Source organism: Siniperca chuatsi, linkage group LG9, assembly GCF_020085105.1.
Source record: "Siniperca chuatsi isolate FFG_IHB_CAS linkage group LG9, ASM2008510v1, whole genome shotgun sequence".
NCBI classification, from domain to species: domain Eukaryota; kingdom Metazoa; phylum Chordata; class Actinopteri; order Centrarchiformes; family Sinipercidae; genus Siniperca; species Siniperca chuatsi.
Genome location: NC_058050.1, coordinates 27,477,424 through 27,491,235, shown reverse-complemented (window position 1 = coordinate 27,491,235; position 13,812 = coordinate 27,477,424). Strand labels below are relative to the sequence as shown.

At 41.2% G+C, this 13,812-nt stretch overlaps 1 protein-coding gene across 5 annotated transcripts in view; it reads left to right on the top strand.

Moving 5' to 3' along the window:
• The window catches only part of cdk14 (cyclin-dependent kinase 14), a 196,794-nt gene that overhangs the window by 74,729 nt on the left and 108,253 nt on the right, over positions 1-13,812 (top strand). For all 5 annotated transcript variants that reach the window (XM_044208669.1, XM_044208671.1, XM_044208670.1 and 2 more), the window contains 4 exons: positions 1,363-1,457; positions 2,094-2,173; positions 6,623-6,717; positions 9,616-9,678. In XM_044208669.1, coding sequence (XP_044064604.1) covers positions 1,363-1,457; positions 2,094-2,173; positions 6,623-6,717; positions 9,616-9,678 — 333 coding nt within the window. The remainder of the gene's footprint in view (positions 1-1,362; positions 1,458-2,093; positions 2,174-6,622; positions 6,718-9,615; positions 9,679-13,812) is intronic.

The following is a 13,812-nucleotide window of genomic DNA, read 5'->3' as shown; positions in this document are numbered from 1 at the left end:
TGCTGATATCTGGTGAAAAAGTGTGATTTTAGCTTCATTTTGGATTAGAAACAGTTGGTGGTATGCAGTGATCATTTATTTCTTAATAACTTTTTTTATGTGAAACTGAATTGTGTAAGTCTGCTGTAGGTGTGCTGTTATTGTGTCATGTAGTTCCATGTAGGATGAGCCATTGATGGTGATGCCAGGGATGGTATTATATGAAAATAAAGAATTTTTTTTTTTTTAATGAGTCAAGCAGTCATTCATATAGTAAGTATATATAAAAAGGGCAGGTGTGAAATGATTGATGCAGAATGCTCTAGACAGAAAAAAAAAGTTATTTGTGGAGTCCAATCTCAGTGTCACTGAGAGAGAGGCGACATGAGTCTCTCTGAGAGCTTCCTTGGGCCAGCAGGAGAATATCTTACTGTCCAACTGAGTTGTTTCACAGATAGAGTTACACTTCCTGCTTGATCCCAGGAGGAAGTCTAATTTGTTTATAGAAGCCCTTAGAAATGCTGAGCGTATCAGAGCTGCAGAGGATGGTGAAACAACAACAGAGGGAAGATACGGCAGTGAGGACCGGGCAGATGACGGCACCGTGCTTTAGACATTCGGTGGAGGTGTGTGTGTTGCGATGTTAGAAGCTGAGTGTCTTGAAGGTTGCCATCTATAAACACATGAGAGCCTTGGATTTGCTTCCAGATAAATTACAAAATGTCCGCGTTTCAGCCCTAGGCTTTCCTCAGTGTTTCAGAGTGTTTGAACGCTGAGGAAAGCCTGAAACGCATCCATTTCTTTCTCTTTCTGTGCAATATTAAAAAAGGGTTATATGCTGTTTGCGAGTACTGACGATTTCATTTGGCATTTTGTGATTTTTGGGCCAGCCTAAATGAACACCAGGGTTTATTTGAACCGAACCAAACAGATTAGGTATAAAAGCAACCTTTAAAGATCATCAAGAATACGTATCACATCAGTGCAGTCCCTCTACAGCATCCAGTAAGTGGAAGTTTTAGAGTTGAGCTGGTTTCCCCTTTTCATACCAGTTGGATATGAACAGGCCTCATTTCCCTCCAAGCTGTAGTTATTACCTATTTCTCTCTGAACTGTTGGAAATGAAAAGTGTCTAGAAGTTATGAGCTGACGATAAAATGAAAAGTAGTCTTCAGAGTTCTTACATCAAGACTTTGTGAAATTCCCTCTCCTCCTTCTCACTGTCATTACACCTCCCAGATGATGCAGTGGGGAGCCTCCAGATTTCAATATCTCTCATAGACTTGTAATGTCTTCTGTGAAATCCTCCGAGAACTTTCTTTTCTGGGTTACTGAATTCATCCTTTTTATATTACTTTTTCATATCTCTTTCTTTTTCCGTAGCCCACAAGCCCCAAGTTTGGAAAGGCCGATTCCTATGAAAAGCTGGAGAAACTGGGAGAGGGTTCATATGCTACAGTTTACAAAGGAAAGAGCAAGTAAGTAGTGCGTGCACGTCAGATCACACCTAATCCAGTCACTCCTCTTGATAGTTCATAAGAGCCCCTCATGCAGGCAGTGAAAATTACATTGAATTATCCTGGAGCAGTGCTATAACTGAATGAATGAATTAAATGGAAGAGCAATAACAGTTACAGAGTGTAGTTTTATGTAAATAATTTTTCTCCTCTCTGTAGAGCTGCAGATCCCAGGCATGCAATGTCTATTATTATTATTATTATTATCTTATTCTAATCACTGTAGGATGGATGTTTTTATTGATTGATTCAATAGTTACGTTCCACTTTTTTTGGTGTGGGGCTTTCCTTCCAGGTTTCGCTAATTAAATTCTAGAAAATGAAAAGTTCACACACTGTGAATGTATGAAACTCCACAGACTCTAATCTTCTTAGTAATGATGTTATTTTGCATTGCTCTTCACTACTGCAGCTTTGATTGGTGAGCTTCATTCGGTTGTAATGCCGTGGCCTTGTACCCGGGTCTTACTTCACTGCTGCTAAATTACATTTCATTGACTTAACAATCCTCGCTGTTCTCCGGCTTCACTGATTTTAATAGATTCCTATTTCATGTCACACACACAAAAAAACCCCACTCCTCTGTGTTGTTGCCAGGGTGAATGGGAAACTGGTGGCTCTGAAGGTGATTCGTCTGCAAGAGGAGGAAGGAACGCCCTTCACAGCCATAAGAGAAGGTAAGAGGTTCAGGGGTGCAGAGACTCTGCTGAAATATCGCTGGAATACAAATAAACAGACCGGAGTGAAATTCTCATGACAAATTAGTTACTTGGAGGAATGCGAACAGCAGCAACTAGATGGTGTTGATAATATGGCGAGCATCTTAACATAAAAAAACCCTCAACATCTGGGAAACATTGTCCATCAACTTTGATTTTGAGCACCAAGCATCATTGATGTAAGCTCAGAGTCCGCCTCCCCTCGCCTTGCGCCCCTTTCGGCGCAGAATACGGTCCTCCAGTCGAGTGCAATAGCTTGATCCGGGATGTTGTGATGGAACCACGGCGTCCCACTTCATCCATTCCATTTTCCTGCGACTGGACATTAGCCAGGAGTAGGCTGGGTAGTGGAGCAGCCTGAGGTCCAAGCTGGGTTAGCTTAGCTCTTATCCCGGTTCTCTTCCCTCTCTTCCTGGGGCCGTGGTGGCGCTTGGTCCGGCTGGAATCTGGCTGGGTGGTCAAGATGCCGTGGGCAGGGATCGTCCCGGGGTCCGCTGCGCTTAATCCAATCCCCTCGCTTCCTTTTCCAGTGCCAATGAGTGTATTTCTGTCATAGCTAATACGTGCTTCTGCAATAAAGGCGAAACACATAACAAAAACAAAAATGTAGCAAAGTTTGAAGGAGCTACTGGCCGCCGCATCTGCACGTGCCACCATCACCATGGCGTGACATGTTTTGGCTTTTGCTGTAACGTATCCTGCCCACATGTCGAAAGGCAAGACACTGAACCCCACATTGCTTCAGATGGTCGGCCAACACTCTGCGTGGTAGCTTGCTGCCATAAAAGTGCTATAGACATGTAGCCATTTAGCATTTCAATCCAAATGAAAGATCAGAAAGAAAGAAATAAGTGTTTTTTGTCATCCCAATTGCAAATTGAGCATACTGTGTCCTCCTGTTCTCGAGAGATTGGGAGTTCAAACGTGTATACACTATATTAAGAAAGGCCTGTAGACTGTTGAATATCTCTTAAAAATAAGATGCTGAAATTCATGTTACTATAATGGAGCCATCTCCATTATTCATAGTAAGGTTAGTAATTTACTCAGTGTTTGTTTCATTACCTTAAGTAGGTTTTATAATGCGTTTCCAGTGTTCAGTACATGTTCAGTATTTAATGGGGGATTTCAAATGAATAATAAATATCAAAACAGCAAAAGAAAAATCCATCTGATCAAGTTTTTAATGCCTAAAAGTCTCAAAAAAAATCTGCCAGTTCTTGAAACAAACTGAGTTGTATTAGAGATTATTGAGATTGTTGAGATTATTTTACTGATTTGGCAGATTTTTTTTTCATTTATAAATTCTAATGACACTTTAAGGACTCAACAGTAGACACAATGACTTGATAAGATGGATATTTTTGCTGTAAACATGCCTAATAAAGCTAAAATTGCTGACTTCTAAAAAAATGTAAAAATTGCTTGAAGAAATACACGGTGCCCGTAGTAGACCAAACTCCTACAGACCATAGGACCATAGGACTCACCAGCTGTCCTTTCATATGTTTAACAGCAGCACAGAGCATGTCCTGGCTTGGCTTGGCTTGGCTTGGCTTGGCTTGTCAGTTGTGTATGTGAAGCAGTTGAAGCTCTTCAGTTTACTGAAACACCTCAACACGCATAACTGGCATTTGAATTTAGATGAGAAAATGATTCTGTCTGTTTGATCTGTGTATGATCCAGGCCTGATGAAGTGAGAGCCATCCTGGGCTCCACACACACACACACACACACACACACACACACACAATCCAAACTCTCCCTGTGAGCAGATCAGAAAGGCACTTTGAAATTGAACTAATTCAGCAATTACTGAGCAGGAAGCTCCCAGTGATGATATGTGAGCAGCATTACAGACTGCTGCTGAATAAAGTAATATATCCAGAGTAGGGGAGAGTTGTGTATGTGTGTGTCCATGCTTATTAAAATTGCACACACCCATGTCCATTACTCGAGGTGGGGTGTGTGTATGTGTGCGAGGGAGGGGTTTGGATCTTCAAACGGTGACAGGATCTTTGAGGTATCTGGCTGTAGCGCTAACCTCCTGCTTACTGAGATGAGTCCTGCCGTATCTGATTTATTTTTTTGAACAACTTTTAGGTACTCACACAGGATGAATGTATTCATGAGGCTCCATCACTCGCGGGCTCTCTGTGGATCTGTCCGTCAATGCCCCCCCGTGCCCTTGGAAAAGAACTTTGTGTTTCATAATTTAATCACATCGGCAATCGTCTGAAAATCCCATTTATGTCTCATAATAAAAACTGCACTTACTATGCCGCTCTGACATTATCTCCTAATGAAACAGTTCCCTTTATTGCCTGACTGTGGCCAGTTTTTCTTTCAGCTGTTTGTTTGCCTGTAAATGTGTCTCTGTGATTACCGGAGAAAGCACAAGTACAATCGCACCTCTGAAAACTAACTTCTAAAATAGAATATTACCAACTGTGGGCAAAAAGTGGTGTGTTATTTCTAACAAGTCAGTACGGTGATGCTGAAATGGAGATGTCCATTAATAAAGTAACATGACATTCCACGCATGCTATTCTTGCCATCACCATCGAAGCGTGGCGGCACAATATCATAAACTCAAAGATCAGGAAAACCCCGGGCCTCTGTGGTCGCTTCTGTTTTAAGGTAAGGGCTATTCCCAATTAAGTGTATTATTCACCGTTAGCACTGTAGCCTATTGTATGTGATGGGTGTTGATGAGGACTGGATCCCCTGTAGACAGCCAGGCCTAGTTTTGATGGTATTTACGATGCTCATGCATGTGTGGGTTGTGATAGGCTGCTTTGTTGACCCTCGCATTGACGGCTGTTTTGCTATTTGACCTATCCGGACGTATTTGTGCCGATCAACTATAGAATATAGTACATCACTCTGCAGAGTATACTGTGCCCTGCTTTACTTGGCTGCATTGTATCATACTGTGATGTCTGATTTTGATACCCGCGTGGTGATTAACTGATTGTTATATATCACTGGCTCTTCTTTAAACGGAACGTGATGGATAATCTTGGCCCAGTTTGTTTGGCTGCTGTAAACTGACACGCAAGTTGCTTTCTTCTGTTACATTTCTGACAGAGGAGCTGCTCAAGGACTGTTTGCTGCCCCCGGTGGTTGATACGTGTTCAATTTCAAACCGAACTCTAGGACCATGTATTATTAAAGCGCACTGGCCATTACCATCAGTAATCATCTAGGACTGAAATCTTTAAGATTAGAACTTTAAGTAAACTTTTATTGAAATTAAAGATATAGAGTTTTATTAAAAAAAAGGGACATGAATTCTAATAAAACAAAACTCTAATGTAAGTTTTGTGACTTAAGTCCGACTTGATTTCAAGTCTACAACACAGCCAACCACAGCTCTCACTTTACTCTTGGTTTGGGGTTCTAAAATGAAAAAAGGAGTGACTTTGTAAGAAACTGGTAATAGTCAAGTCACAGGTCACCATCAACAAATTGCAAGTTCACCTGTCTGAAAGCTGACCATTAATATGGAATTGTATTTGAACATTTTCCTTTCAGAGCTGTTTTGATAATGTTTTTCACCGGGTGAGGCCAAGCCTTTCCATTATTGTTATTATTGTTTTCGGATTTCACCAGGTCAAGTCTTTAGGGGGTCGAGCCCCAACTAAGTCAAGTGTCAAATCAGTCTTTTGTAACTTTAATCCAACGTGAGTCCAGGCGTCAAGTTGAGCTTTAAGTTTAATAATCAACCAACCACAACTCGCAATTTCCTGTGTTTGGTATTATAAAATGGAAAAGCTCGTCTTTGTAAGAAGCTGCTAATTTTAGCTTTTGATCTAATTCAGTTCAGCTCTCCTGATCACTTCCTCATGCGTATCTGCACCGGGTTTTTAGAGGTGTAGAATTTTCCCATGCTAAACTGACCCTTGAAAATTCTGTAAACCTTCGCTAACTGCACAATTCGTTGCTTTTTTTTTATAGCTCTCTCTATTATTTGCGCGCTCCCCCCGGATTGTGCTCAGGTTCGACTCCGATGAAGGAGATCACATGTGAAAGTCTTAACAAGTCTGTCCCAGAATGGGCTGATCACACCCAGTAAGACTCAGTAAGCTTTGCCAGTAAAGTAATGGGCAATTTGACTGAATCTCCCCAACCCATCATCTCACTGCTGTATTTATTAACAATGTCTATTACATCATGAATGTGTTGACAAATGAGTGTGAGAACCTAACGCAGTAAATCCACCCTGTATTTTTTTTTCCTGTTTTAATCTTTTCTTAATCCCCTGCATGGATGCAGTGAGGCTTACAGCGGGTCTGTGTTGCATTCTAATGATGCAGCTAATGCAGGCATAGATCATCACAATTACCCTGTTATCTCAATATGTGCTTCACATTAACTCTGTCTCTGTCTGTTCTGTCTCGGCAGCATCTCTTCTGAAAGGCCTGAAGCATGCCAACATCGTGCTCCTCCATGACATCATCCACACCAAGGAAACCCTGACTCTGGTCTTCGAATATGTGGTTAGTCTGCACACTGCCACACTGAGATCACGCACTTGGATCCTTTATGGGCGGACGACTGTGGAGGTCTAAAATTAGGTTGAGAATCTGTTTTTAGGGTTTGTTCAAAAGGAAAAGAAGCCACAGTTTTAAAGGGCACAGAGGTCAGCGCTCCTTTGTGTGTCTTTAGTTTCAGTTTTTAATACTCTGCCCACAGAAACATGAGCTGTGGATATTTTGATTGGCACACTCTTGTTTATAGGGCACTTGAAGAATGTTAAAGCAGCCTGGGCTTTTTCCACTCTTTGCTCTGTGCCATAGGATGGCAGCCAGAAGCACCAGAGGCTGGTCTGTCCCTGGTGGTGGCCAGAACAGGAAGGCAGGCGGCCATTTTATTGGAAGGTCACTGTTTTAGTACGTTTCCACAACTGTCCTGTCAAATACTGTGGACACAAATGACAGCAAAGGATTTTCTGCTGATTTATGTTTGGCCTATAAGAAAGTCCTGTGGACTGCAGTTTACAGATGGTAACAACTGAATAGCAATAGATTTGTCCTTTTCTGGTCTGCAAGGCCAGTACTGGAGCTAATCAAGGTATGTTTGAAACTTCAAGGTATATTTGTAAAATGACCAGTATCGGATATTTAAAGCACAATTAATTTCGATCGCCAGTTTAGTTTAATCCACTTTACTATGGGTATGTCACCTAGAGCCCAACTATATTAGTATGGCCGACATTATCAAATTATCAATATTAGCCAGCCTATATGTTAGCAGATAAATAGCAAGAAATCAAGTTAAGCTAGAAACAGTGTCTCGATTACATAGTTCGTCCACCAAAAAGCATTGCCAAGTGTATTTTTTAACTGTGAAATATCTCGCACAGTACGCATCATTATTCTTCATTAACAAAATGTAGGGATCAGTTTAGGCTTGGTTTCCAATAGCCATTTTGGATCTCCATCCCGTTTCGTAAAAAAATCCCAGATTCGCTAAGTTATGAAGCTAACAAATTTGAAAAGCGTTGGGAAACTATTGGGAATTGATACATGATTTGGATTTGTTATAATGCTAATGAAACCCAGTCCTAATGTCATGTGTTTATGTTAAAAACAAATATTGGCCAATAGATCATTATCAGGTGTTTTGAACTCCCACATACTGATAACGATACTGGCCCAAAACCTTCAGTATCACTCGAACTCTTGTGGGAACCACCAAAGCTCCCATTGGTCTAAAGCAGTGGCAGGCCACCGCGCTTCTTGTACTGTTAGATAAGTAAACTCAAACCCAACCGTCTTAAGAGCTCGATATATGTAGTTCTTAAAATCTGCCGTCTTCAGTGATCTCCACCAGTCATGTGATCCTCGTCACCCTTGACGGATCTGTCGGGAGTCTCTAGTCGCCGACCTCCCATAATTGCCGAGACCATGGCAAGCAGGACGCCCAGACTGAAGCTTCAGTTCATCCCCATCGAAACATTTGGATGACATCACAATCCCTGCATCCATTTTTATCTATAGTCTGTGATAATAACTAGAAACCAGTCTTTACTAGTTAATATTAGAAAATACGGTTCCGCTCAGCTTCCACATGGTAAATATTGTACAACTAGAAAAAAGTTTTCACCGCAGCTTTCTGGACAGAAATGGATGAGACTGACACTACAAGGTTCAGAACAATCCAAATCCTCTGTTAACCCTCGGCATGTGTACTAACTGACAGCCGTTTTTGATGGTCACATTGATATTCAGGTCAATCTTTGATATTGAAATGCTGAGCGAGGCCAGATCTCTCAACCAGAACAAGCTTACTCAGCTTTCCATCACTTCTGCATTTAATGAGACTGAAAACAGTGCGATGCCCCCTTTTGGTAGATATAACACATGTCAAAGGTTCAGCTTTTGAAAGAGATTTGGTGAGATGTGAGTGGAGCTCAGCAGGTCATGTTTGAATAAAGAACGAGAGCAGAGATCAGTTTGGCTTTTGAGTTTAAACAGGGAGATCAGTTAATCCTCCCTGATTATTCTTGTCTTTGACTTTATAAATGGAATTGTGATGCAAGACATCACTTTGAATATGAGGAATTACTTTCCTTTCCATTTATGAATTTAACCTGGTGGCTAATGGTTATTTATTTGGCTAAAATGTTATATTCCATGCTGTGCAAATGTGTTGGACTGCTGGTTTCATGTTGATCCATCATCTTGTGTTCCAAGCTGTAATCAGTACGTACAGAGGGCTTTTCAACCCAGAAAAAGCAGTTCATCGTTCTCCTCTCAAAGCTAATGATGATTGACAGGGAGAGGCTGAAATACATAGGGAACGGGGGACAAAGAATGGAGGGGAAAGACAATGAAACGTGTTACCGAGAGATAGAGGAGAACAGACAGACATGTCCATGTTGGAGCATCTGTCTGACTTCTTCAGCAGGGAAGAGGAGGCTCTGCTGGTGTGGGCAGCACTGGGAGATTGTTGAGAATTCAGAGCCACTGCCTCCTCCATCCTCCATCTGCTAACAAAACACAGAAGTGAAAGGCAGGCCAGCGTAACACTGCACGCATGTCAATATGAGTCAGTAAATGGCTTTCTGATAGAAAAAACATCGGCCGAGCTTTCAAACAAATCAGCTCGCGTCTCAGATGGTAAACAGTACTATAACATAAACCCGGTTTCTCCGATTTCTCAGGAAGGAACTGCGATACGTGGCCAAAGATTTGGAAACTTGTGTCCACAACGAGCGGTTGATTTATGATTTGGAAATATCCCACAGATGTCCAGTTATGGACTGTTCTGCCTCACATTTAATAGAATTGACATCCGACCACCCTGACGTCCTGTTCTTCGATTCTCAGGCTTATCCATAACTTTCTCATGTTGCTATATTAACATTGTGCTCTTTTACTTCTATTCTACAGCACACAGACCTGTGTCAGTACATGGACAAACACCCTGGGGGTCTCCATCCAGACAATGTGAAGGTACAGTATATATAACTATGCTGGTCACAAGAATTTAGTTTAATAAGCAAATTGTCTTAAATGCTAATTAATTGTGGATGAAAAACAGGAGAGATTTTGCTATTTTGTCTTTGCTTTTTTGTGAAGTATTGTATAGTTTGACCTCTTCAGGCCTAAAAATGATTCAAATAAAACAATCAGTGAGGAGAAATTGCTTTTTGGTTGAACTGCTCATAGCGCATCAATATACAACTTGTGACAAGGGATCGCTTCATTTTAGAGGGCCACAAACCAAAATGTTTGGGAACCACTGGTCTAGTTCACATAGTCATTTTTAGCTGTTCAGTGTGTCCAGATTTTAAAGGTTGCATTCTCATTGGCTTTCTGCAGCACATGTGCACTGGTTTTTATCAGTCCATGAGGAAACAAACAACCAGAGCAGCAACCAAAACAAAGTGCTTGCAGCATTCATAATATGATCATTTGTGACTAAAGGTGCAGTCCGACTGGATGTCACCAGGCGAGATTTACGCATGGTGTGGTGAAAAGCCAGAAAATAGTGTAGGTAGTATTGTAAGCACAGATTGTGGTAGCTAGCTTGGCTAGCAGGCTAACAACAGCGTTCCATAAGTTATTAATTACGCGCCTTTTTCTATTTTATTTTGGAACATTGTATGTCTTTATTAGATAGCAAAAGTGGAGAGGTGACAGGAAACGAGGGAGAGAGATGCAACAGGTGTCCCCAGCCGGAGTCGAACGGAGCGCTGTATTTCATAATCGCCACCTTAACCCCTACGCCACCTTCTTATCAAACACGTTATTATTCTTACCTCCAGGCACTGTCCTGGCACTCGCTGCAGCCAAGCTGCATCCCTCCTTCTGTGCTGCTTGTATCATTTCACCATACACTTATCCAGTCCAGTCACTCCAGCCCCTCCCTCTAACTGGCCGGCCACTGGAGAACCTCACAGTTTTGCGTGTCAAAGTTCAAACAGATGTGCCATCGGTGTGTGAGTGTGTGTGACTGAGTTAGTTTCTTTGTACTGATGAGCAGTTGGCACCTGCCAACAGTGTGTGAATGGGGTGAATGTGATATGTAGTGTGAAGCGCTTTGAGTGGTCAGAAGACTAGAAAGGCGTTATGCAAGTACAGTCCATTTGCCATTTAGTTCAACACTGAGATCCATTAGCCTGCAGATAAACTAATATTTTACCTCCAGCTGCTGACAGAAATCTGAGAGAAACGCTTGCTGCTTCAGCAAGGAAATGTCTGAGTATCTCATTTCCTCGGCCGAGATGTTGTTCTCTGTCTCCTGTCCAGGGACTGCATAAAATAAATAAATAAATAGCTTACCGTTTTTGTAAAATATTCTTTGAATGTTCATACAGGACACATCTGGTAGAGTTTAGTGACTTTCCAGTGAGCTCAACATACTGAACATTATTGTATGACATTTCTAACATCAATAAAATATTTTTAGAAGACTCCTCAAGTATGTGATGATATCTCTGTTTTGTATTTTAGTTTAGTTTTAATTTATCATGTCATAGTAACAAATGTTCCGTTGTAGCTACTCAACGGTGAATTTTTGGATATTTGTCTCATATGATATCAGTATAATATTACAGCGACTGGCGGCCTGTGTATCCCATCCAGGGAGGGGGTCTGGTTTTCAGGTTGAACTGTTTCAGAAATGACCACAGCATGTCATCACACCAAAGCCTGGTTATTCTGAATATTAATCAAAAGACCTTTTTCAGTCAAAGTAGACAGCTCATGAAAATATTAAAGAGCATTATGGAACAGGTCTTGTGCCAATAGTCGAAGTCTGGCTACATGAAGATTAAACTCTCAGTAACTTATATTTAAACCTGACCTAAGCCTCAGTTAAACAGTTTTAGCTGCCGTACAGCAACCTCCTAATGCTAGACTGTCCGTGACGGTATGTGGGACTGTGTTGGTAAAGCTGGTCCTCTGTAACATGACGTGAGTGAACACTCACTCAGGGATGTGTTTCCTGTTTGTGAGAGGGTGTTGGTGACATCAGTGAACAGGTAGAGAGAAATGATGATGGAGTGAATGAGGCCATGCGGTGTTGGTGTTGGTGGGAAGGTGACAGTTCAGGCTACATCTGTTATGCAACAGCTCGCACCTTTTTGCCACTGAGGATTTACACAAGTAATGTGTGTTTTTCCTGCTGACAGCAGCCTCGTTGAGATTCACATGAATAATTTAGGATTATTCCGAGAGAGCAGAGCGAGGTGTTGCTTGGCTCCCGCTGACTTTGTTACTTATTGGTGAGACGCCTGACTTGTGATTTCTAATCTGCTGAAAGGGCTTGTGGCTTTGTTCCTGTGCAGTCATGTAATGGAGGCGGCACTGGAACTACCCGGCATGAATACATGGCTGTTATAATCCCTCACAATGGGAATGGCATCTCTATTCTTTTGGTATTGTTTTGTAAAGGATATAGTTAACCTTAAATATTGGAACCAAGTTATCTCATTTCTCAATGTGTGCATTGAATTGAATTTGGAATGTGACTTGAAATGAAGTTTACTGTATCATATAATGTAAATGACATCCATATGCTCAGATGTCAGTTAATGCTGTGATTAGTTAGGAGCAGATGACAGTAATGTAATTACTCACAGTTTCTCACTACAGTCCTTATTTTGATCAGGACAGTTATCAGACTAACAGTGAAGTGTATGACTGGTGTTTGTGTGTGATTGCAGTTCTCACCTGCAATCCAAAAAACATTTCAAAAGCAGCTCAAGTGATCACCAGGGCTCTGATTTTTCTTCTGCGAGGGGTGTTTCATAAAGAAGGCTCAGAAAAACAGGGCTTATTGTGAAAAACCTGACTTAACAAACTGGACCAGGATGAAGCCACGATGTTCAAACTAATTCAACCAATTCATGTCAACAAATGCCATGAAAAAAACCAAAGCCAACATTTAAATGATTTACATACAGTATGGCTGAATCTCAAGCCTGACATATCTTCTTCCTCTGAGCCATAGAGCTCCATTTCTGTCCACAAACACATCAATGAGCCGCACGGTAGCACTGGGTGACGTGTCTGCTTTACCATGAACACACACACTGTAGTTTATTTGTAGCAGACCCCTTTACTGCTGTAAATACTCACTAGAGTAACTTTATGAGGAAGTCCGTAGTAGAGACTAGAGAGATGACAGGAATTCAGGAGAGAGAGAGAGAGAGAGGTGGGAACTGTCACGAAGTACGCTGTAAAACATCATACATGAATTTAGTGAAATCAACTAACCTTTTGTTATTAACTATTGACTTTATTTGCCATAGCATTTGTTCATCTATATAGCATTTGTTAAGATTTATGCTCAAAATGGACCCCTGTCTAACTTATTCACAATCAAATTTTCACTGAAAGAAAATGTATTTTTTTTAGCTAAATATATTATCAGAAATACTATATTTGCAATCAGTATATAATCTTTCAAGTTCCTTTTTTCTTGCAAAACTGAGAGGAGAACATTGATACCAATTCCATGTCTGTGCTTTAAGTACAGAACCTAGCTGGAAGCAGGGAGAAACAGCTGGCCCGGCTCTGTCCAAAGTGGGGAAAAAAGAGAAACAAAAGAAAGCCTACCGACGCCTTTAAAGCTGACTAATTAACACAATGTATCTCGATTGCTTAATCCATACACAAAGAGAATTGTTAAACGGCAATCTGTGGTTTTAGGTTGCCAGGTTTGGTACTATTGTGCCTTTTACAGAGACCAAAACTAAGACCTGTGCACACAGACTGTATCTGGCAACCTGCCATACAGCAGGAGACATTGTATAGAAGTGCTGGGTGGATGGATAAACTGTTAGAAATGGTTCCAACACATAACTTCCCCAAAACCACAAACTACATGAATCAAAAAAGATACATGTCAGTCAGGAGCTTTGGACAAAGCCAGGCTAGCTGTTTCCCCCTGCTTCCAGTCTTTATGGTAAGCTAGGCTCCAGCTCTGTACTTAACTCGCAGACATGAGATTGGTATTGATCTTTTCATGTCACTCGGAAAGAAAGTGAATACAGTAAGTGTGTTTTCCGAAATGTTGAACTTTTCATTTTAAAAGCACGTATCATCAATTTTGAGGATATGATCAAGTGTCACGCAAGT